This window comes from Microchirus variegatus, assembly GCF_963457635.1.
Source record: "Microchirus variegatus genome assembly, chromosome: 4".
NCBI lineage: Eukaryota > Metazoa > Chordata > Actinopteri > Pleuronectiformes > Soleidae > Microchirus > Microchirus variegatus.
The window spans coordinates 38,548,009-38,571,753 of record NC_139805.1 but is presented as its reverse complement, the minus strand read 5'-3'; the positions used below and the strand labels follow the sequence as shown (position 1 = coordinate 38,571,753).

The 23,745-nt window shown below is 50.5% G+C and overlaps 3 protein-coding genes across 3 annotated transcripts; 1 reads left to right on the top strand and 2 right to left on the bottom strand.

Annotated features, from left to right (window-relative positions):
* Positions 1-1,800: 1,800 nt before the first annotated feature.
* On the bottom strand, positions 1,801-8,749 carry stil (STIL centriolar assembly protein; the record flags this gene model as incomplete). Its single annotated transcript, XM_083888361.1, has 18 exons — positions 1,801-2,380; positions 2,469-2,579; positions 2,628-2,692; positions 2,777-2,894; positions 4,105-4,303; positions 4,414-4,504; positions 4,687-5,130; positions 5,208-5,316; positions 6,307-6,404; positions 6,478-6,567; positions 6,625-6,724; positions 6,803-6,889; positions 7,023-7,106; positions 7,184-7,434; positions 7,530-7,741; positions 7,835-7,950; positions 8,036-8,134; positions 8,670-8,749. The coding sequence occupies 18 exons, from the start codon at positions 8,747-8,749 to the stop codon at positions 1,801-1,803; spliced, it is 2,934 nt and encodes a 977-aa protein (XP_083744487.1).
* Positions 8,750-11,118: 2,369 nt separating this feature from the next.
* Positions 11,119-15,681, top strand: serpinc1 (serpin peptidase inhibitor, clade C (antithrombin), member 1; the record flags this gene model as incomplete). The annotated part of the gene is made up of 8 exons (XM_083888360.1): positions 11,119-11,499; positions 11,927-12,142; positions 12,208-12,345; positions 13,147-13,365; positions 13,444-13,618; positions 13,711-13,775; positions 13,909-14,077; positions 15,425-15,681. The coding sequence occupies 8 exons, from the start codon at positions 11,119-11,121 to the stop codon at positions 15,679-15,681; spliced, it is 1,620 nt and encodes a 539-aa protein (XP_083744486.1).
* Positions 15,682-18,562: 2,881 nt separating this feature from the next.
* Positions 18,563-21,351, bottom strand: zbtb37 (zinc finger and BTB domain containing 37; the record flags this gene model as incomplete). The annotated part of the gene is made up of 3 exons (XM_083888570.1): positions 20,411-21,351; positions 20,220-20,319; positions 18,563-19,078 (listed from the first exon to the last, which is right to left on the bottom strand). The coding sequence occupies exons 1-3, from the start codon at positions 21,346-21,348 to the stop codon at positions 18,563-18,565; spliced, it is 1,554 nt and encodes a 517-aa protein (XP_083744696.1). The 5' UTR covers positions 21,349-21,351.
* Between the last annotated feature and the right edge of the window lie 2,394 nt (positions 21,352-23,745).

Below are 23,745 nucleotides of genomic sequence, written 5' to 3'. Positions count from 1 at the left end.
CACAACACGGAACTGCGGAGCAACAGGTTGAGCAGCGGCGGGACGGACTGCGCTCCGTCTCTGACACAAAATGGCGTCCGGCCGACGATCTTCCCGATTGGACGAGTGGCAAAACACGAAAGGCGTGTCCGAGCGGAGCTGCACGCTGATTGGCTAAAAGACGAGAGAGCGCAACATGAAAGAGCCAAAGGCACGAGATCAAAGATCGTCTATGAAGATGATGCGTGACTCGGATACACGGTGTTCACACTGGGATGAGATCAGTTACACTGATAAATAATCGATCATCTGTTGCTTTTCAGAAAATGACTGTGTGTAAAATGAGCCAGCTGCTCACACATACATGATTTAACACACACAGTAACCAGTTAACCTAGTAACCACCTCCTCTGAACCAATCAGCTGTCAGCTCCTCAGGTCACATGATCTACAGCAACAATATCAAACACACAACATTATTATTAAGACTTATTAGTGAACACACACACACACATACACACTTAAAATCACAATTTATTAAAAATAATAAAATACAAAATAAGTCCAGTGTTTGAAGACATTACATGTTTGGGGGGGGGGGGGGTCATAAGAGTTTGTTGGGGGGGTCATAAGAGTTTGTTGGGTTGGGTCATAAGAGTTTGTTGGGGGGGTCAGTAGAGTTTGTTGGGGGGGTCAGAAGAGTTTGTTGGGGGGGTCAGTAGAGTTTGTTTGGGGGGGTCAGTAGAGTTTGTTTGGGGGGGTCAGAAGAGTTTGTTGGGGGGGTCAGTAGAGTTTGTTTGGGGGGGTCAGTAGAGTTTGTTTGGGGGGGTCAGTAGAGTTTGTTTGGGGGGGTCAGAAGAGTTTGTTGGGGGGGTCAGTAGAGTTTGTTTGGGGGGGTCAGTAGAGTTTGTTTGGGGGGGTCAGAAGAGTTTGTTGGGGGGGTCAGTAGAGTTTGTTGGGGGGGTCAGAAGAGTTTGTTGGGGGGGTCAGTAGAGTTTGTTTGGGGGGGTCAGTAGAGTTTGTTTGGGGGGTCAGAAGAGTTTGTTGGGGGGGTTAGTAGAGTTTGTTGGGGGGGGTCATAAGAGTTTGTTGGGGGGTCAGTAGAGTTTGTTTGGGGGGTCAGTAGAGTCTGTTGGGGGGGTCAGAATAGTTTGTTGGGGGGGTCAGTAGAGTTTGTTTGGGGGGGTCAGAAGAGTTTGTTGGGGGGGTCAGTAGAGTTTGTTGGGGGGGTCAGTAGAGTTTGTTTGGGGGGGTCAGAAGAGTTTGTTGGGGGGGTCAGTAGAGTTTGTTTGGGGGGGTCAGAAGAGTTTGTTTGGGGGGGTCAGTAGAGTTTGTTGGGGGGTCAGAAGAGTTTGTTTGGGGGGGGTCAGAAGAGTTTGTTGGGGGGTTAGTAGAGTTTGTTGGGGGGGTCATAAGAGTTTGTTGGGGGGGGTCAGTAGAGTTTGTTGGGGGGTCAGAAGAGTTTGTTTGGGGGGTCAGAAGAGTTTGTTTGGGGGGGGTCAGAAGAGTTTGTTGGGGGGTTAGTAGAGTTTGTTGGGGGGGTCATAAGAGTTTGTTGGGGGGGGTCAGTAGAGTTTGTTGGGGGGGTCAGAAGAGTTTGTTTGGGGGGGTCAGAAAAGTTTGCTGTTTGGGGCGGTCAGAAGAGTTTCTTGTTTGGGGGGTCAGTAGAGTTTGTTGGGGTCAGAAGAGTTTGTTTGGGGGGGGTCAGTAGAGTTTGTTGGGGTCAGAAGAGTTTGTTTGGGGGGGGTCAGAAAAGTTTGCTGTTTGGGGCGGTCAGAAGAGTTTCTTGTTTGGGGGGGTCAGTAGGGTTTGTTGGGGGGGTCAGAAGAGTTTGGGCAGTTGTCTCAGTCGACTCAGGTCCAGGATGTTTCCCATAGAGCCCTCTGTGTGGGGGGGGCGGCGGCTGCTCGCCCTCACTAAAGATGGCCGCCTGTTCTCTTTGTCCACAGTGTTCGTTGTCCTGCTGTTTGTGGACAACATCTGCATCTTTGGACGCAGGTCTCTGATCAGCTGACTCTGGGGGAGGAGCTTTGCACTGAGAGGTTCAGGGGACAGGAGATGAGGCGACGCCCCCTGAACTCTGACCTCCTCCTCCTCCTCCTCCTCGATCAAGCCGTACCTCCTCATGTACTTCCTGGTTGCCAGAGACATGTTGCTCGGTGACAGCAGGGAGTCAGTGGAGGAGGCGTGGTCTGGCTGGGGGGCGTGGCCTCCCACAGACAACCTGCTGAGCTGAGAGTTGCTGAGGTAACGCAGCGCGATGGCGTTCGCCTCCAGACTCAGGTCAACGCTGCTGCTGCTGCTGCAGGGGGCGCCAGAGGACGGGAAGAGAGACGAGACGCTCGGGTCAGACACCGACAATCTGGACACGACTGCTGCTGGACTGATGCTGGCCAGAGTGCTGCACACACACACGCACACACACACATTAATAATGACTAACTCTGTTTATAAACTAGATTAAATGATGATATAATGTGTGTATTAACCTGACACTGTCCACTGTGACTCGTAGTCTCTCGTCCTCTCTCAGCTGACTCAGCGTCACACTGACCACAGCGTCTGCTGGACTCTGCTGCTTCATCCATGAGGAGGAGGAGCTATCAGAACACATGGACAGGCTCCTCCTCCTCCTCCTGCTGCTGGACTCCTCCTCCTCCTCCTTCACTCCCTGTCTGCTGTCTGACTCCTGGAGACGAGTGGTCAGCTGAGTCTGAGAGGGAAGAGGGGGTTAAAGTGTGTGTGTGTGTGTTAAAGTGTGTGTGTGTGTGTGTTAAAGTGTGTGTGTGTATGTTACCATCAGGTTGTGGTAGAAGCTCTGCTCTTCCTCCTCCTCTTCCTCTTCCTCTCCTCTCATCATGCTCACACTCTGTGGACTGTGAGGACGATCAGCCTGAGACCATGAAGATGATCCACTGTGGAGCACAGATGTGTCAGTGTCATGTGATGACGTCAGTGTCATGTGATGATGACATCAGTGTCACGTGATGACGTCACAGTGTCACGTGATGACGTCAGTGTCACGTGATGACGTCAGTGTCACGTGAAGACGTCAGTGTCACACGTGAAGACGTCAGTGTCACGTGAAGACGTCACAGTGTCACGTGATGACGTCAGTGTCATGTGATGATGACGTCAGTGTCATGTGATGATGACGTCAGTGTCACGTGATGATGACGTCAGTGTCACGTGATGACGTCAGTGTCATGTTATGATGACGTCAGTGTCATGTTATGATGACATCAGTGCCATGTTATGATGACGTCAGTGTCACGTGATGAAGTCTGTGTCACGTGAAGACGTCAGTGTCACGTGAAGACGTCACAGTGTCACGTGATGACGTCACAGTGTCACGTGATGACGTCAGTGTCACGTGATGACGTCAGTGTCATGTGACGATGACGTCAGTGTCATGTGATGATGATGTCAGTGTCATGTGATGACGTCAGTGTCACGTGAAGACGTCACAGTGTCACGTGATGACGTCAGTGTCACGTGAAGACGTCACAGTGTCACGTGATGACGTCAGTGTCATGTGATGATGACGTCAGTGTCATGTGATGACGTCAGTGTCACGTGAAGACGTCACAGTGTCACGTGATGACGTCAGTGTCACGTGAAGACGTCACAGTGTCACGTGATGACGTCAGTGTCACGTGAAGACGTCACAGTGTCACGTGATGACGTCAGTGTCATGTGATGATGACGTCAGTGTCACGTGATGATGACGTCAGTGTCACGTGATGACGTCAGTGTCATGTTATGATGACATCAGTGCCATGTTATGATGAGGTCAGTGTCATGTGATGATGTCAGTGTCATGTGATGATGTCAGTGTCATGTGATGATGTCAGTGTCATGTGATGATGTCAGTGTCACGTGATGACGTCAGTGTCATGTGATGACGTCACAGTGTCATGTGACGATGACGTCACTGTCATGTGATGATGTCACAGTCATGTGATGATGATGTCAGTCATGTGATGATGATGTCAGTGTCATGTGACGATGACGTCACAGTGTCATGTGATGTCACAGTCATGTGATGACATCACAGTCATGTGATGACATCACAGTGTCATGTGATGATGTCACAGTCATGTGATGATGACATCACAGTCTCACCTTTGCTGAGCAGCGGGGGAACAGGAAGCTGCCTGATGTGTCATGATGTCACCAGGCTCAGACCCGCCCACAGGCACAGTGATTGACAGGTTCTGTGAGGTGTGTTTGCAGGAAGAGTGGGAGGGGCTATAAGTGTTAGAGGAGGAGGGGGGCGGAGCCTGTGCCTCCTGCTCAGGGACACTCCAGAAGAGACTGGAACCTGAAAGAGTTAAAGCAGCATTTTACAACAGGATTAATCCATGAATCCAGGATTAATTCAGGATTATTGATCACACACACACACACACACACACACACACACACACTCACCTGTCCCCACAGCAATACTGTTCATGCTCCTTTGCGCCACCTGTTGACTGGAGGACTGAATCTTCCTCTGAGCTTCTAACAACATCTGTACCTACAGAGACACATCTGTTAGCATGACACACACACACACACACACTCTATATTATCTTAAATATAAAGGGGCGGAGCTTCCCTCATGAAAACAAGCTAAAGCCAGAATCTTAAAGCTGCAGTACATAACTCTCTGTGTGCTCTGCTGCTGTATACACACAAACGCTCCCCTGTAAAACTCACCTGAGCCTGCAGGAGGCGCAGCTGTCGGTCCTGATGGAGGAGGAGCTGGAAGGTGTCTGATTGGCCGGCTCCGCCCACCTCACCACAGCACTGGAGAGAGGGGGGGGACACGGGGTCTGCAGGAGGGGAGGGGTCATCACACTGTGGGGGTTCGAGGGGAGGGGCAGGAGGAGGGAGGGTGGGGGAGGAGACTACGGCAGAGGGGGAGGAGTCTATGTGGGCGGAGCAGCAGGAGCAGGGCTGCTGCAGGTGGGGGTTGGGGGTGCTGTGGAGGTGAGGAGGAGGAGGAGGAGCTCTGAGAACTGAGGAGGAAGAGGCGTGTCTGGCTGCAGGAGCAGACTTCCTGTCAGGGGCGGGTCTGTGGGCGGAGCCACAGTGATTGGCGGTGAAGCTGCTGTCAATCAGCAGAGACAGTTCAGGAACAGACGGCTGAACTCTGCGAGTCTGAAAAGACAAACGGACGCTTCAGCTGAGCTCGCTTAGCCCCGCCCCCTCTGACATCATCGTCACCTGTCACTCACCTGTGGAGCGGGGGGGTGAGGACTCGGGGACGGACGTGGGGACAGGTCCTCGTCCTCTACTCCAGAGTCCTGATCACTGACAGACAGACCAGGAGCTGGAGGGGGGGCACTGAGGACAGACAGAGGGACAGGTCAGTCCTTCATGTCCTCACAGAGGGACAGGTCAGTCCTTCATGTCCTCACAGAGGGACAGGTCAGTCCACTATGTCCTCACAGAGGGACAGGTCAGTCCACTATGTCCTCACAGAGGGACAGGTCAGTCCTTCATGTCCTCACAGGGACAGGTCAGTCCTTCATGTCCTCACAGGGACAGGTCAGTCCTTCATGTCCTCACAGAGGGACAGGTCAGTCCTTCATGTCCTCACAGAGGGACAGGTCAGTCCACTATGTCCTCACAGAGGGACAGGTCAGTCCACTATGTCCTCACAGAGGGACAGGTCAGTCCTTCATGTCCTCACAGGGACAGGTCAGTCCTTCATGTCCTCACAGGGACAGGTCAGTCCTTCATGTCCTCACAGGGACAGGTCAGTCCTTCATGTCCTCACAGGGACAGGTCAGTCCACTATGTCCTCACAGGGACAGGTCAGTCCTTCATGTCCTCACAGAGGGACAGGTCAGTCCTTCATGTCCTCACAGAGGGACAGGTCAGTCCACTATGTCCTCACAGAGGGACAGGTCAGTCCACTATGTCCTCACAGAGGGACAGGTCAGTCCTTCATGTCCTCACAGAGGGACAGGTCAGTCCTTCATGTCCTCACAGAGGGACAGGTCAGTCCACTATGTCCTCACAGAGGGACAGGTCAGTCCACTATGTCCTCACAGGGACAGGTCAGTCCTTCATGTCCTCACAGGGACAGGTCAGTCCTTCATGTCCTCACAGGGACAGGTCAGTCCTTCATGTCCTCACAGGGACAGGTCAGTCCACTATGTCCTCACAGGGACAGGTCAGTCCTTCATGTCCTCACAGAGGGACAGGTCAGTCCACTATGTCCTCACAGAGGGACAGGTCAGTCCTTCATGTCCTCACAGAGGGACAGGTCAGTCCACTATGTCCTCACAGGGACAGGTCAGTCCTTCATGTCCTCACAGGGACAGGTACCTGCTGAAGGACGTCAGAGCGTCTCTGAAGACGTCCATGTGTCTTCCCTGAGCTTTGTGCAGATCACAGGTCACAGTCTGACCGTCCAGTGGAGCCACCTGCTGGACACACACGTCATTACAGTCACAATATACCAATAATAAAGACCTGATCATAAACTCCTGATGTTACCTGGTACAGGGTGAGGGTCTGGAAGGCAGTCAGGAGCTCACAGTCCAGTTGGAGACCAGGACCAGGACCAGGACCAGGACCAGGACCAAGACCAAGACCAAGACCAGGACCAGGACCAGGACCAGGACCAGGACCAGGACCAGGACCAAGACCAGGACCAAGACCAGGACGACACTGGAAGAACTGAGGAGTTCTGTGAGTGTCAGAGAACAGAACCAGGAGGAAGCAGCCGCTCTCTGAGAGAACTCTGAAAGACAACAGACACTGGTCACACACACACACCTGTACACACACACACCTGTACACACAGAAGTTTGTCTCTCACCTGTCCTGGAGGGCGGAGCTAAACATGAACCTCAGACACCAGGCGAACACCTGAGGGTTGTAGATGTGTGTGACTCCACTGATCCACCTGTGACACACACACACACAGGCTTGATTTTTATCACAATAACCAAACGTCATATTCCACCTTTCCTCCTGGATCATGACTCAGCAGAATGTGGACCATGATGGACCATGACTCAGCAGAATGTGTGACTCACAGTCCGACCAGGGGCAGGTTGACAGCTTTGGGGTCAGACTCCAGCAGCAGCAGCAGTTTTCTGGACTGATCCATGGTCATGAACCTGGAGACACAAAGACTACAGTTAAACACACACACACACACACACACACCCGTGTCATGTGACACCCGTGACCTCACCCTCTCTGGCGTCCGGAGGCGGGCCTTAGAGAGCGAGCGGCGGCGCTCAGACTCCTCAGCAGAGCGGTGGGGATGATGGGGACGGCGCGGACAGACTGGACGTCCACACAGACGGACGGACACACGGACGACCAGCTGAGACTGAAGGACGCCGCGTCGCTCTGCTGACGGCTGACCACGCGACCTCTAACCTTTATCAACTGAGACAGATCCAGGGTCTGTCTGCTGCTGCTCACACACTGATGCAACACCTACAGAGAGAGGGAGAGGTCACGTGATCATGTCTTTACGTCACCGTCACAGACTTTGTGAACCACTCACTCAGATAATGACTCAGCACTTTTACCTTGATGCAGTGACGCAGCTCAGCCTCTGATTGGACCACAGGGTCAGGTGTCGTCTCCGGCTCAGTGGAAAACACACATGGGACCAGGATGTCTCCAGGTAACAGAGCGGAGGGAACCCGACCCGAGGATCCGGTCTGGTCCCGACCCGAGGATCCGGTCTGGTCCCGACCCGGATCAAAGCGGTCCAGAGTCACTGTGAGCCCCGCCTCATCTGGACCACACACACAGACAGAGTTTACACACGCCATCACAGTGACACCAGTCATTCGGGCCAATCAGAGCTCAGTGTGAAGTGACCTCTGACCTGTGTTCACAGACACTGATCCAAGAAAGAAGCAGTGGAGGCGGAGCTTGTTGCTGTGACAGACATGACGCTGAGCGAGACGCAGCGCTTTCTCCAAGAGGACCACACGGGGCTTCCTGTGCGCACACACACACACACAATATATAAACAATCACTTTTCTCAGTAAGAAGTGAATGGTGACCTCTGACCTCTGAGTTTACCTGTGTGAGCAGAGATGGAGGCGGAGCTTCTCTCCTGTGGCGGTGCCATCCCACAGAGATAATCTGGATTTGGGGAAACTCAGAGAGTTTGTGGAGGTTCTGCAGAACGACAACACAACAACAACATCAACAACACAACATCATCAACATCAACACATCATCATCAACAACAACACCATCATCAACATCAACAACATCATCATCATCATCATCATCAACACAACAACACAAAAACAACACAACATCATCATCAACACAACAACAACACCACCATCATCATCAACACAACATCATCAACATCAACACAACATCATCAACATCAACACAACAACACAACCCAGGTCAAACATAGCTCTATAGAAAACAAAGTATCCATCTATATGTTAATTTAGTTATGTTATATAGATGTTTATAAATAAAACATGATATATATATATATATATATATTACATACATATATTATATACTCTATAGTGTATATTTAAAGCTTGTTTTTACGTTGATGAACCTGTCAATCACTCTCATCCCCAGGTCTGTGCTGGGTTTGATTGACAGGTGTCCAGGTCTCTCACCTGTGACGTCACGGCGGAGAGGTAACTGCTGGTGTTGCTAATAGAGTGACGTCAGTACCCACCTTCCTCTCACGTTCTCCGGGGTAAAAACCTCGTCAAAGACGGCGGGCGGCAGTGCCTGGAGCTTCACCGGGCAGCTCATGCCCGCTCTGGCCGCCAGAGAGCACCGCTGCTCGGTCACTTCACCAGGAAACACCCGCTGACGTCAGTTAGCCGCGTTAGCTCCCTGCTCGGGTCGCATCCGCCGAGACGGTTAGCTTTGTGTTAGCTTCAGCAGCGGAACCAAACACCAGTGAGCCGAAAACACGAGCCGAACACACGAGCCGAACACACGAGCCGAACACGAGCCGAACACGAGCCGAACACGAGCCGAATAGTTGAATAAGATATAAACAAAAAGCGCGTTTTTATGAAGTCAGACGGACACGAGCCTCAGGTTTAGCTTCAGGTTTAGCCTCAGTTTGAGCGCGGCGCTGTTTTCTCTGTGCGCTCGCGCCGGAACTCAGCGGACCAATCAGAAGCTCCGTCTCTGCGCTCCACAGTTACCGCCTTTCTTCTTCGCGTGATGATGACGTCACTACGCGGAGCGCAGCTCGACAGCGCCCTCACAGGACAGGAGGGCTTTTAAAGGCGCAGACCGTGGATTTAATCTGAACTCTTGTTTTAGGAAACACAAACAAACAAAGACAACATGAAACAAACAAAGACAACATGACAGTTAACATAAACACAAACAAACAAACAGACGACTTTAATCCTGATTTAATCCTGAGGCAGAAGAACATGTTTGTCAAACATCAGCTGAACGTTGACCACAGATCAATGACTCAAAGGTCAGAACCATGATGTTCTGACGGACACTGACCTGAGTTCAGCTACAACGACTCAGTCACTCTGAACACACGTCTGCTCTGTTCACCTGCTCAGGTAAGACTTTACTTTATATATCATATCATATATATATTATAATATATATGATATGATATATAATATAATACACATGTATAAATCTAAAGTTCTGATCTTCAAACGCTTCTTTTCTCAGTAAATGTTTTCATTTACATTAAACTGATGATCATTGAAATGAAGTGTTTTTGGGATTAATGAGAAAAGCAGATTATATTCTGTAACGTTGACACACACACACACACACACACGTCTGTCTCTGAAGAACAAAGAAAACTGAAAAATCACAGAAAATTGATTTAAATGATTTAAAAATAAATAAATCAAGAGAATTAACAATTCATTTAGTTCATCTGGTTAATGATGACGACTGTGTTTAATCTGGGATTATGGTTTAGTGTGTGTGTGTTTGTGTGTGTTTGTGTGTGTTTGTGTTAGTGTGTGTTTGTGCGTCTGTGCATGTGTGTGTGTTTGTGTGTGTGTCTGTGCATGTGTGTGTGTGTGTCTGTGTTTGTGTTAGTGTGTGTGTTTGTGCATGTGTGTGTGTGTGTCTGTGTTTGTGCATATGTGTGTTTGTGTTTGAGCATGTGTGTGTTTGAGCATGTGTTTGTGTGTTTGTACATGTGTGTGTGTGTGTTTGTGCCTCTGTGCATGTGTGTGTGTGTGTGTTTGTGCGTCTGTGCATGTGTGTGTGTTTGTGCATGTGTGTGTGTGTGTTTGTGCATGTGTGTGTGTTTGTGCATGTGTGTGTGTGTGTCTGTGTTTGTGCATATGTGTGTTTGTGTTTGAGCATGTGTGTGTTTGAGCATGTGTTTGTGTGTTTGTACATGTGTGTGTGTGTGTTTGTGCCTCTGTGCATGTGTTTGTGCGTCTGTGCATGCGTGTGTGTTTGTGCATGTGTGTGTTTGAGCATGTGTTTGTGTGTTTGTACATGTGTGTGTGTGTGTTTGTGCCTCTGTGCATGTGTGTGTGTGTTTGTGCGTCTGTGCATGCGTGTGTGTTTGTGCATGTGTGTGTTTTAGCATGTGTTTGTGTGTTTGTACATGTGTGTGTGTTTGTGCATATGTGTGTGTGTGTGTTTGTGCATGTGTGTGTGTATTTGTGCATATGTGTGTGTGTGTGTGTGTGTGTGTTTGTACGTGTGTGTGTGTGTGTGTGTGTTTGTGTGTGTGTTTGTGCATATGTGTGTGTGTTTGTGTTTGTGCATATGTGTGTGTGTGTGTGTGTTTGTGCATATGTGTGTGTGTGTGTTTGTGCATATGTGTGTGTGTGTTTGTACATGTGTGTGTGTGTGTTTGTGCATATGTGTGTGTGTGTTTGTGTTTGTGCATGTGTGTGTTTGTGCATGTGTGTGTTTGTGCATGTGTGTGTGTTTGTGTTTGTGCATATGTGTGTGTGTGTTTGTGCATGTGTGTGTTTGTGCATGTATGTGTTTGTGCACGTGTGTGTTTGTGCACCTGTGTGTTTGTGCATGTGTGATAAACATGAAATCATGTGATAATGATGATGATGATGATGATGACACAAACACAAAAACACATTGGCCTGTGGTTAAGCCCCGCCCTCACAGTCAGTGAACCCTTTGATTGACAGGTCTCCAGGACGATGGCGGCTGCTGATTGGCTGTTGGCGTCCGTGTGTCTGTCCCTCGTCTCCGTCTCCGTCCATCAGGACATCTGCAGCGTCAAACCCAGAGAACTGGCTCTGGAGCCGCGCTGCGTCTACCGCAGCCCTGAGCCTGAAGACTCCGCCCCTGACTCCTCCCCCGCCCCTGGCCCCACCCCTGACCCGGTCCCTGAGTCCACTAACCCCAGAGTGTGGGAGTTGTCCAAGGCTAATGGACGCTTCGCTCTGTCCCTCTACAAACAGCTGGTCCACAGTAAAGACACAGAGTCTAATGTTTTCATGTCTCCCATCAGTGTGTCCACAGCCTTTGCTATGACTAAGCTAGGAGCATGTAACAACACACTGAGACAGATCATGGAGGTCAGAGGTCAACTAGCTCACACATGCTAACGTCGCTAAACACACCTTTAAAATGGACTCTAACTAAAGTCCAGTTCAGACGGTCAATAAACAACTTCTGTCTCCTTGTCTCCTTGTCTCCTTGTCTGTCTGTCTCCCTGTCTCCTTGTCTGTCTCTTTGTCTCCTTGTCTGTCTCCTTGTCTGTCTGTCTCTTTGTCCATCTCCTTGTCTGTCTCTATGTCTCCTTGTCTGTCTCTTTGTCTCCTTGTCTGTCTCTTTGTCTCCTTGTCTGTCTGTCTCTTTGTCCATCTCCTTGTCTGTCTCTATGTCTCCTTGTCTGTTTCTTTGTCTCCTTGTCTGTCTCTTTGTCTCCTTGTCTGTCTCTTTGTCTCCTTGTCTGTCTCCTTGTCTGTCTCTTTGTCTCCTTGTCTCCTTGTCCTCCTGCAGGTCTTTGAGTTTGACACCATCAAAGAGAAGACCTCAGACCAGGTCCACTTCTTCTTTGCTAAACTCAACTGTCGTCTCTTCAGGAAGAAGGACATGTCCACAGAGTTGGTCTCTGCTAACAGACTGTTTGGAGACCAGTCTGTGGTCTTCAACGAGACGTACCAGAACATCAGTGAGACGGTTTACGGAGCCAAACTGCTTCCTCTCAACTTCAAGGTCAGTGGTGGTCCGGTGTCTGACCTCTGACCTCTGACCTCATTAACTCTGAGTCTGTGCTGCAGGAAAACCCCGATCAGGCCCGGACCACCATCAACAAGTGGATCGCCAACAAGACCAAGAACCACATCCAGGACACGCTGCCAGAGGGGGCGGTGACGTCCGACACGGTCCTGGTCCTCGTCAACACCATCTACTTCAAGGTATGAGACTGAACTGTGTTTCCATCATGGTCCACCGAGGTCCTCCTGAGCGAGGTCCTCTTGAGGAGGTCCTCCTGAGCAAGGTCTTCCTAAGGAGGTCCTCCTGAGCAAGGTCCTCCTAAGGAGGTCCTCCTGAGCCAGGTCCTCCTAAGGAGGTCCTCCTGAGCGAGGTCCTCTTGAGGAGGTCGTTCTGAGCAAGGTCCTCCTAAGGAGGTCCTCCTGAGCAAGGTCCTCCTAAGGAGGTCCTCCTGAGCGAGGTCCTCTTGAGGAGGTCGTTCTGAGCAAGGTCTTCCTAAGGAGGTCCTCCTGAGCGAGGTCCTCCTGAGCAAGGTCCTCCTAAGGAGGTCCTCCTGAGTGAAGTCCCCCTGAGCAAGGTCCTCCTAAGGAGGTCCTCCTGAGCAAGGTCCTCCTGAGCGAGGTCCTCCTGAGCGAGGTCCCCCTGAGCAAGGTCCTCCTAAGGAGGTCCTCCTGAGCGAGGTCCTCCTGAGCAAGGTCCTCCTGAGCAAGGTCCTCCTGAGCAAGGTCCTCCTGAGCAAGGTCACCCTGAGCAAGGTCCTCCTAAGGAGGTCCTCCTGAGCGAGGTCCTCCTGAGCAAGGTCCTCCTGAGCAAGGTCACCCTGAGCAAGGTCCTCCTAAGGAGGTCTTCCTGAGGCTCATAGCTGCCCACTGCTCCTCATTCTAGGAAGGTTCCTAGTCGAGGATGAATTTATTAATGAGGGGATTAATAAAGTACATCTACTTCTTCTTCTTAGACGTGAAGGTGTGAACTGCTGCTCTTCTTTGGTTGGTTGTGTGTTTCAGGGTCAATGGCAGAACAAATTTGACAAAGGTGACGTCTACAAGACAGATTTCCACGTCAGTGCGAGTCGCAGCTGCTCCGTGGACATGATGTTCCAGGAGAACGGCTTCAGGTACAGGTTCTTCCCTGAAGACCACGTCCAGGTGCTGGAGATGCCGTACCGTGGAGACGACATCACCATGGTCCTCATTCTGCCCACCAAAGACACTGCACTCAGTCAGGTAATCTGATTAACCATGAGGACTCAGTCAGGTAATCTGATTAACCACGAAGACTCAGTCAGGTAATCTGATCTGCAGGTGGAGGACAGTCTGGACTTGACCAAAGTCAGGACCTGGTTGAGGAACATCAGGAAGACCACAGTGTCCGTCCATGTGCCTCGATTTAAACTGGAGGACAGTTTCACTCTGAAGGAAACGTTGAAGGAAATGGGATTGACCGACCTGTTTGACCCCAACACGGCCAGTCTGCCAGGTAATCTGATAACAGTCAGGTAATCTGATTACAGTCAGGTAATCTGATTACAGAGCAGTAACAGGGACGGTGACTCTCGCTGTGTCTTTCAGGAATGTTGGAGGACGACAGTGATGGACTCTACATCTCAGACGCTTACCACAAAGCTTATCTGGAGGTGAGTCACATGGTCCAGGGTCTGGACCTGACGTGGTCTGGTCCAGGGTCTGGTCCTGATGTGGTCTGGTCCAGGGTCTGGTCCTGATGTGGTCTGGTCCAGGGTCTTGATGAACCTGTCTTGTGGTCTCCAGGTGAACGAGGAGGGTTCTGAGGCGGCGGCCTCCACAGCGGTCCTGGTCTCTGGACGCTCCTTTAATCCTCATCGTGAGGTTTTTCAGGCCGATCGACCGTTTCTGCTTTTCATCAGAGAGTCGACCATTAACGCGCTGCTGTTCACCGGCCGAGTGTCTGACCCCTGCAGTCACTGACCTCTGAAGCCACTGACATCTGACCCCTGCAGTCACTGACCTCTGACATCACTGACCTCTGACCCCTACAGCCACTGACCTCTGCAGACAATGACAGGATGACCTCTGACCCCTACAGTCACTGACCTCTGACCCCTACAGACACTGACCTCTGACCCCGGCAGCCACTGACCTCTGACCCCTGCAGCCACTGACCTCTGACCCCTTCAGTCACTGACGTCTGACCCCTACAGACAATGACAGGATGACCTCTGACCCTAAAGATTAAATGTAAATATGTTTCTACAACAGAATAAAAGTTCTTCAGTAAAGATGAAAACATTGACAGACCAGTTCAAACCGGTTCAGACCAGTAACCACTTCCTGTTCCTGTGTAATGACAGTTGATTGACAGGAACAGGAAGTGGTCACCAGGAGGCGGAGCCTAGGAGAGTACAGTCTGGTCAAGAGGGGGCGGGAACACAAAGTTCATTAGTTCATATTTCACAGAATTTCAAAGTAAAAGTGTTTTGTTCTGATGGAAAGATTCAAACTTCACAATAAAAGCATCAATGTTTAGATGTAGAAACAGAAACATGACTCAGCAGTTTGACACAGGAAGTGCTTTCTTTATTCCTTTATGACTTCCTGTGAAGGTCATGTGACCTGTGAGTGATAGTGGTCATCGTGAAAGAAGCTTCTTCACATTTTTCTATACTAGCATTGACCCTTGACCCTTGACCCTTGACCCCCCCTCCCCCATACACATGCAACATAAAGGTCAAAGCTGTCAGGTGGTTCAGTACCTGTGATCAGGAGAACATGTCCATGAAGACCATGATGAAGACGATGATGATGACGACGATGATGATGAAGACGACGATGAAGACGATGATGATGAAGATGAAGAAGACGATGATGATGAAGATGAGGTCGAGCTGTTTTCACAGTTTGAACTTTAAACTGAACTGAGACAAACCGGTTCAGACCAGTTCACTGAGTTGTTCTCTTGGTAACTAGTTTATAAAACATGACGTCAAAGATCAACTTCCTGTTTCTTAAAAATAGAAAAAAAAAAAAAACGAGGCTTATGTTTAGCGTGGACGGACTTTAGCCTGTAGCCTCGTGTTAGCATGAAAGCAGGGCAACACGTCCACGCTAATCTTCTCAAAACATAAAAAAAAAAAACTCTAACACAAAAAAGAGAGAAAAAAAATGAAGTGTTAGCCAACACAGCTAACTGTTAGCTAACTTCAATCACGACATAAAGTGAAAACGCGTCTTGAAAACATTTTTTTTTCTGTACGTCAAACTTTCTTTACGTTTTTCTATATTTGTCGTGTCACCGGACCTGGTTCAGACCAGACCGGTCCAAACTGGTTCAGACCAGACCGGTTAAAAACTGGTTCAGACCAGACCGGTCCAAACTACTTCGGACCAGACCGGTCCAAACTGGTTCAGACCAGACCGGTCCAAACTGGTTCAGACCAGACCGGTCCAAACTGCTTCGGACCAGATCGGTCCAAACTGGTTCAGACCAGACCGGTTAAAAACTGGTTCAGACCAGACCGGTCCAAACTGGCTCAGCCCGGTCTGGACCGGTTTAAAAAGCATTAGTTTGTGTAACTATTCTGCTCTGAAACAGTAGAAATAGTGATTCTTCTTCTTCTCTGGGGAATATTGACGTTGAATGACGCCCTCTAGTGGATGTATAAACTCCTACACTTGTTTTCACGTCTTAATAAAAAAGTGATGATGATGATGATGTCACAGCGTTTTCCTGAACCTTTCATTAAAAAAACCCAAAAAAAATAACAATCAATGATGTCACTTGTGAGTCGTCGCAGCTGTGCTGAGGATTTACCCATAATCCTTAGTGTCTGTTGTTTTCTGCGTTACCGTGGCGACGGATCCCACGGCGACTCGTAAAATTGCTTATTTACACTGAGGTTTAGCGCGTTAGCATTCTGCTACGTGGGGGGGGAAACGTGACGCCGTGATTGGCTGAAAGAAAACAGTCTTTTATACCTGATAGTTCCTGGTTTAGCCTGAAGAGGGCGTGGTGGAGTCTGGAGACTTCATTTGCATAAAAACGGTGTAGAAAAACGACGTCTACAAGATGAACGTGTGAATATTAACAATAATAATAATAATAATAATAATCATTGTAGTAGTTTGAGATTATGTTTTCATTCATGTTCCTGACCCCGCCCCCCACCCTCCCATAAGTGCTCGTGTTGTGGCATTTCGGGACCAACATGGCCGCCGCGCCGCCGTTCCTTTGGTTGCCAGGACGTTGAATCAGCAGGTGACCTCTGACCTCTGACCTCTGACCTCTGCAGGGCCTGGCTACTACATCCATGTGGTCTGACTGGGTCCAGGTCTTCGTCCTGACGCTGCCCCGATCACAGCGGTCAGACAACGACGCATCGACTCTGCTGCACTTTGACCTTCAATCAATCAATCAATCAATCGATCAATCAATCAATCGATCAATCAATCGATCGATCAATCAACCGATCAATCAATCGATCGATCAATCAACAGATCAATCGATCGATCGATCAATCAATCAATCAATCAATCAATCAACCGATCAATCAATCAATCAACCGATCAATCGACCGATCAATCAACCGATCAATCAATCGATCAATCAATCGATCAACCAACCAATCAATCGATCAATCGATCAATCAATCAATCAATCGATCAATCAATCAATCGATCAATCCTTCCTTCCTTCTGATCACAGATGAATGAGTGAATCTCAGGCTGCAGCAGATTCAAGGCGTCGTTCACTGATTATTGATCGTTGATTATTGATCGTTGATCAGGAGTCACAAACATTGTCAGAGCAACAAAGTGTCAAAGATCAAAGAAAGTTCATATAAAATATCTGAGAAGAACTGACGGAGAACTCTGTGAGTGGGTCAGAGCGCCCCCCGGTGGCTGCTGTGGTACTGCAGCAGCTGTATTGCGTAGTGATGAGAGGTAACTGAGCTGTGTAGCTTATCTGAGGCGTCCGGTCCGCTCCGGTCTGGTCAAGTCCGGTCCGGTCTCACGTGAACTGCCACTAAACGCTGATATTTACAATCGTTTACAGCGAAACCAACGGACCAATCCAGTGTGAGCAGAGTTTAGGCTCCTCCCCTTTCAACGCTCACGTGAACGCTGCGTTTTTAAAAGAAAAAACTAATACGAAAACCATGTTCCGTGTCGATCTGAGGTTCCACGTGTGATCCTGATCCACATGTGATCCTGATCCACGTTTGATCCTGATCCACGTGTGATCCTGATCCACGTTTGCGAGGTTTACGACGAGGTTTACGTGTTAAATGTACGTCAAAACAGACGCAAAACAAAAGATCCTAATAATTCAAGCTAATTTTTACGAGGCGGCGTTTACGTGAAGTGGCCACAAGGGGGAGCTTCATACTTTGAAGGAAGATTCTGGCTCTGTGAAGGCGCCCCCTGCTGTCCACCTGTGGTGATGCTTTAACAAATTCATTCATGACATATGATGATTAATGAGCAGGAGGAGGAGGAGCAAGAGGAGGAGGAGGAGCAAGAGGAGGAGGAGGAGCAAGAGGAGGAGGAGCAGGAGGAGGAGGAGCAAGAGGAGGAGGAGGAGCAAGAGGAGGAGCAGCAGGGGGAGGAGGAGGAGCAGCAGGGGAGGAGGACCAGGGGGAGCAGGGGGAGGAGCAAGAGGAGGAGGAGGAGGAGCAAGAGGAGGAGCAGCAGGGGGAGAGGAGCAGGAGGTGGAGGAGGAGCAAGAGGAGGAGCAGCAGGGGGAGAGGAGCAGGAGGAGGAGGAGGAGCAGCAGGGGGAGGAGCAAGAGGAGGAGCAAGAAGAGGGGGAGGAGGAGGAGCAAGAAGAGGGGGAGGAGCAAGAGGAGGAGCAGCAGGGGGAGAGGAGCAGGAGGAGGAGGAGCAGGGGAGGAGGAGGAGCAAGAGGAGGAGCAGCAGGGGGAGGAGGAGGAGCAAGAGGAGGAGCAGGAGGAGGAGGAGGAGCAGGGGGAGGAGGAGGAGCAGGGGGAGGAGGAGCAGGGGGAGGAGCTCTGAACACACTGGAGTTTTCTCTTTTGTCCTCGTGGCGTTAACGGTTAGATTGTCAAAGGCAAACATGAAGGATTGAAGTTGTTCAACTGGCACTGAGAGTACTTTTACTTTGAGTACTTTGAGTACTTTGAGTACTGTGAGTATTGTGGGTATTTTGGCAAAGTGGTTGTGTTGACATTAGCGTAAAGTCGACTCTAAAGCGATGACACGGTAACAGAAAGAGGCGGAGCCTAGCGAGGACTCCGCTGTATGAGGTTGTCGTGGAGTGTGTGGCGTTGTCTTGGTAACGGTCTGTGAAGGTAGATGTGGTTTAAAGCAGAAACAAATCTCAGCTGGACTCTGAGGTGTGTGTGTGTGTGTGTGGGCCGGGTCTGACCCCTGACCTCTGACCCCTGACCCCTGACCCCGGTGCTGACCCAAACTTTCCCTCAGCCGGGTCAGTCCGGTCCGGTGGTGGAGACCGAGGCCTGCGGTCCTTCGGCCCCGCCTCCTCCCCCGCCCCCTCCCTCTGGCTCCTCCCCGCTGGGCGAGGCCTCGTCCCCGGGACCCCCTCTGGACGTGACGGAGGTGGTGGTGGTCTCGGGGGAGGCGGCGCTGTGGGCTTCCTGTGGTGTGCAGCCCGGGTGGTTCTTGCGGAAGTGCTGGTTGAGGATGGCCTGGAAGGGGAAGCTCTTCCCGCAGACGTGGCAGTGGAAGGGTTTGTTCCCCGTGTGCTTCCTGATGTGATATTCCAGCTGATCTTTACGCGTGTACTTCTTGCCGCAGATGCGACACACGAACGGCGTGATGCCCATGTGCAGGCGCATGTGTCGGTCCAGGCTGCCTTTCTGGTTAAAGGACTTGCAGCAGTAGATGCAGGTGAGTCTCGGGTTGTAGCGGAACCAGCGGTCGCCCACCTGCTCCCTCAGGTAATCCTCGTAGCCTCCCATGTCAAAGGCTGCGTGCTCCTCCCCCTGATGACATCACCACACACCCTTCAGTCACCAAAACACCAGGAGCTAATGCTAGGCTAACAAGAGTCATGATATGCTAATTCCATGCTACGCTACGACTCCAGAAACTAATGATGCTAACCTCGATCCAGGAGCTGATGCTAGCCTACCTACTACTAAGCTAACAACTATCCAGAAAAAAATGCTAAGCTTACAAGTGTTATGCTGTGCTATTATTCCATAAACCAATGCTACGCTAACCTCGAGGCAGGAGCTGATGCTAGCCTACCTACTACTAAGCTAACAACTATCCAGGAAAAAAATGCTAAGCTAACAAGTGTCATGCTATGCTATGATTCCACAAACCAATGCTACGCTAACCTTGAGCCAGGTGCTGATGCGAGACTACCTACTGCTTCGCTAACTACTATCCAAGAAACAATGCTAAGCTAACAACCGCAATGCTAGGCTATGATTCCAGATACTAATGCTACGCTAACCTGGAGCAAGGAGCTGATGCTAGCCTAACTACTGCTAAGCTAACAACTATCCAGGAAATAATGCTAAGCTAACAACCGCAATGCTAGGCTATGATTCCAGACACTAATGCTACGCTAACCTCGATCCAGGGGCTGATGCTAGCCTACCTGCTACTAAGCTAACAACTATCCAGGAAAAAATGCTAAGCTAACAAGTGTCATGCTATGCTATGATTCCACAAACCAGTGCTACGCTAACCTTGAGCCAGGAGCTGATGCGAGACTACCTACTGCTTAGCTAACTACTATCCAGGAAATAATGCTAAGCTAACAACCGCAATGCTAGGCTATGATTCCAGACACTAATGCTACACTAACCTCGATCCAGGAGCTGATGCTAGCCTAACTACTGCTAAGCTAACAACTATCCAGGAAAAAATGCTAAGCTAACAAGTGTCATGCTATGCTATGATTCCACAAACCAGTGCTACGCTAACCTTGAGCCAGGAGCTGATGCGAGACTACCTACCTCCAGGTTAACTACTATCCAGGAAAAAATGCTAAGCTAACAACCACCAAGCTTTGCTACGCTTCCAGAAACTAATGCTATGCTAACTATTATCCGGGAGCTAATGCTAACCTGACTAGAGTGTGTGTGTGTGTGTGTGTGTGTGTTTGTTTACCTGTGAACTGGACTGTCTCACATCGTCCACTCTGTTTGGAGACTCACTCTTGGCTCGCTGACGTTCAGAGAGGACGACAACACTTCCTGTGGGACTGAACCTGACACACACACACACACACACATTAACACAATAACACAATAACATACAAACACACATTAACACACACACACACACAGACACACACTCACCGGTCAGTCTCACTGAAGGAGGACGATGGTTGGACACTCCGTTGGACACTCCTTGGACCGAGGACGACTCCTTGTCCCGTGACCAACGTGCTGCGTCCTGACGTGTCAATCATCACGGTGGCGCCCTCCTCCACTGGCCCCGCCTCTTCCTGTTGCTCGGCCGTAAGCCACTCCTCCTCCATCCTCTCGGTCTTGATGTGGACGCCCTCGACGCTGCCGCCCTCCTCGGCGCTGCCGCTCCGGTCCGGCTCGCTGCTCGTCTCCACGTACCACTGACCGGCCCGGTTGATGCGAAGGATCGGTTCCTTACCGGCTCTGCCCACGACCGTGGCCCCGCCCCCCTCCAGTCCGCTGTGGTCCACAGTCGGGGGCGGGCTGACGGGCTCCTCCGCGGGGCTGATGGCGTCCCGAGCCTCGGCTCCGCCCCGCGGGCCCAGGATCCTCAGGCCGGCGTGGTGATGACCTCCTCGGACCACGGCCTCCAGGTTCCTGGAGCTCCTGGAACCCGGAGCCTCGTCGTCTCTGGACTCGTGGTCCAGATCCGCCAGGCTGATCTTCAGGTGAATCCCCTCCAGGATTTGCGTGCAGCGGTCGATGATGTGCTGCATCTGCAGGAAGCTAGCGGCGGTCAGATACGTGATGATGTCGGCGAGCTGCAGACAAAGACGCCCGGTGTAACAGAAGGACAGCAGCTGCTCGAAGACGCCCGGGTTCCTGATGACGCTCAGCGACACCGTGCTCATCTGACTCAGACACATGTGGTCGCGGAAGTACGGCGAACTGGCGGCGAGGACAACTTTGTGAGCCCGGAAACTCTGGCCCTGGACCTGGACCACGATGTCACACAGACGGCCCTGGACCCTCAGCTGGTTCAGGTGGATCAGGACTGAGTTACTGAAGTCAGGGATGTCCACCTGGATCGAACCAGAGCGCTCCATGCTGCCACCTGCTGGACACACAACGCAACAACAACACAACACAGAGACAACACAGAGACACAACACAACAGACAACACAGAGACACAACACACAAAAGACAACACAACAACAACACAACACAGAGACAACACAGAGACACAACAAACAACAGACAACACAGAAACACAACAGACAACAACAACAACAACAACACAACACAGAGACACAACAGACAACACAGAGACACAACCCAACAGACAACACAACAACAACACAACACAGAGACACAACAGACAACACAACACAGAGAGACAACACAGAGACACACACAAGACAGACACACACATGTTAGAGTCCACTTTTTATCCTGAACAATAATTGCAATGACACAGTGATGATGACACAGTGATGATGACACAGTGATGACACAGTGATGATGACACAGTGATGATGACACAGTGATGACACAGTGATGATGACACAGTGATGATGACACAGTGATGATGACAGAGTGATGATGACAGAGTGATGATGACACAGTGATGATGACACAGTGATGATGACACAGTGATGATGACACAGTGATGACACAGTGATGATGACACAGTGATGATGACACAGTGATGATGACACAGTGATGATGACAGAGTGATGATGACACAGTGATGACAGTGATGACAGAGTGATGATGGCACAGTGATGATGACACAGTGATGACAGTGATGATGACACAGTGATGATGACAGAGTGATGATGACACAGTGATGATGACACAGTGATGACACAGTGATGACAGTGATGACAGAGTGATGATGGCACAGTGATGATGACACAGTGATGACACAGTGATGATGACACAGTGATGATGACACAGTGATGATGACAGAGTGATGATGACACAGTGATGACACAGTGATGACAGTGATGACACAGTGATGATGACACAGTGATGACAGAGTGATGATGACAGAGTGATGATGACAGAGTGATGATGACACAGTGATGATGACACAGTGATGATGACACAGTGATGATGACACAGTGATTAAATCAGCAGTGTCATAAGCTCCGCCCCTCACGTGTTGGTCCCAGTGAGACTGGATCAGAACTGAACCAGGTCTAGGTTAAAACCCTGAACTGTCCCTTTAAAGGTGGTGAACCAGACTGAAGTGTGAACTCTGACCTGGTTCAGGACGTCTAACGTCACCTGACGTCACGTGACTAAGTTTCCAGATCAGGGCGGAGTCAGAGAACCAGAAGTGGGTCACAGTCTGGACCCGGATCCAGAACCACATCAGCACACACAAAGTGAACACACCGGACCCGGATCGTGCCGGTCTGACCCAGTTCCAGGTCCAGGTGTGGAGCGGGACTCACCTGAGGACGGCGTGAGCCGGGAGTCTGGCTCGGTTCTGGTTTCAGGGCGCGGTGCTGCTTCAGTCCTGCAGTTAGCTCAGCATCGTTAGCGGAAGAGGCCGATGACAGCGGCTCGGCTCGGCTCGGGTCGGCTCGGCTCGTCGCAGCTCCGTCTCCGCTCCTCGGGCTCCGCGGCTCCAGCGGCGGCTTCAAGGCCGGAGAGGAGCAGCTGAGCTCGGGCTCGTGAGCAGCCGCTGCGCCGCCATTCCTGCGGAGGTGAAGCTGCGGATTCTCATCTTCCTCTGTGACGTCACGAGGAGGAAGGAGCGAAGGGAGAGGGCGCGAGGCATCATGGGAAACGAAGTCCAAGCCCTGGCGGAGCGCGGGAACAACCCGGCGCTGAGGACTCCGCTTCCCAGCATGCACCTGTGATCAGAGGGTCATGGAATGTGAAGTTTACCTTAAACACTTCCACCTTAAAGTCTCCATTATGGTTCATTTAGAGCTCAGACCAGGACCAAGACCAGACTAAAGGAGGACTGGACCAGTTTAAAACCAGAACCAGAACTTCATACTTGGCCAATAAAACTGACTATAACTGAAGTTTGTAAACCACCAAAGTCCATAGAGAAAACCAGTGATTTTAGCTCACAGAGACACAGGAGCTGCTGGTCCTCTGCTGCCTCGTGTGGTCACTTTGTGTCACTGAGTTAAGTCTAAAGTCAATATTTTAAAAGCTGAATTCACTAAAAGACTTTGGTGCGGGAGAGTGAGTGACTTTGGTGTGGGAGAGTGAGAGACTTTGGTGTGAGAGAGTGAGTGACTTTGGTGTGAGAGAGTGAGTGACTTTGGTGTGGGAGAGTGAGTGACTTTGGTGTGGGAGAGTGAGTGACTTTGGTGTGGGAGAGTGAGTGACTTTGGTGTGGGAGAGTGAGTGACTTTGGTGTGGGAGAGTGAGTGACTTTGGTGTGGGAGAGTGAGTGACTTTGGTGTGGGAGAGTGATTGACTGGCGTGAGAGAGTGAGTGACTTTGGTGTGTGAGAGTGAGTGACTTTGGTGTG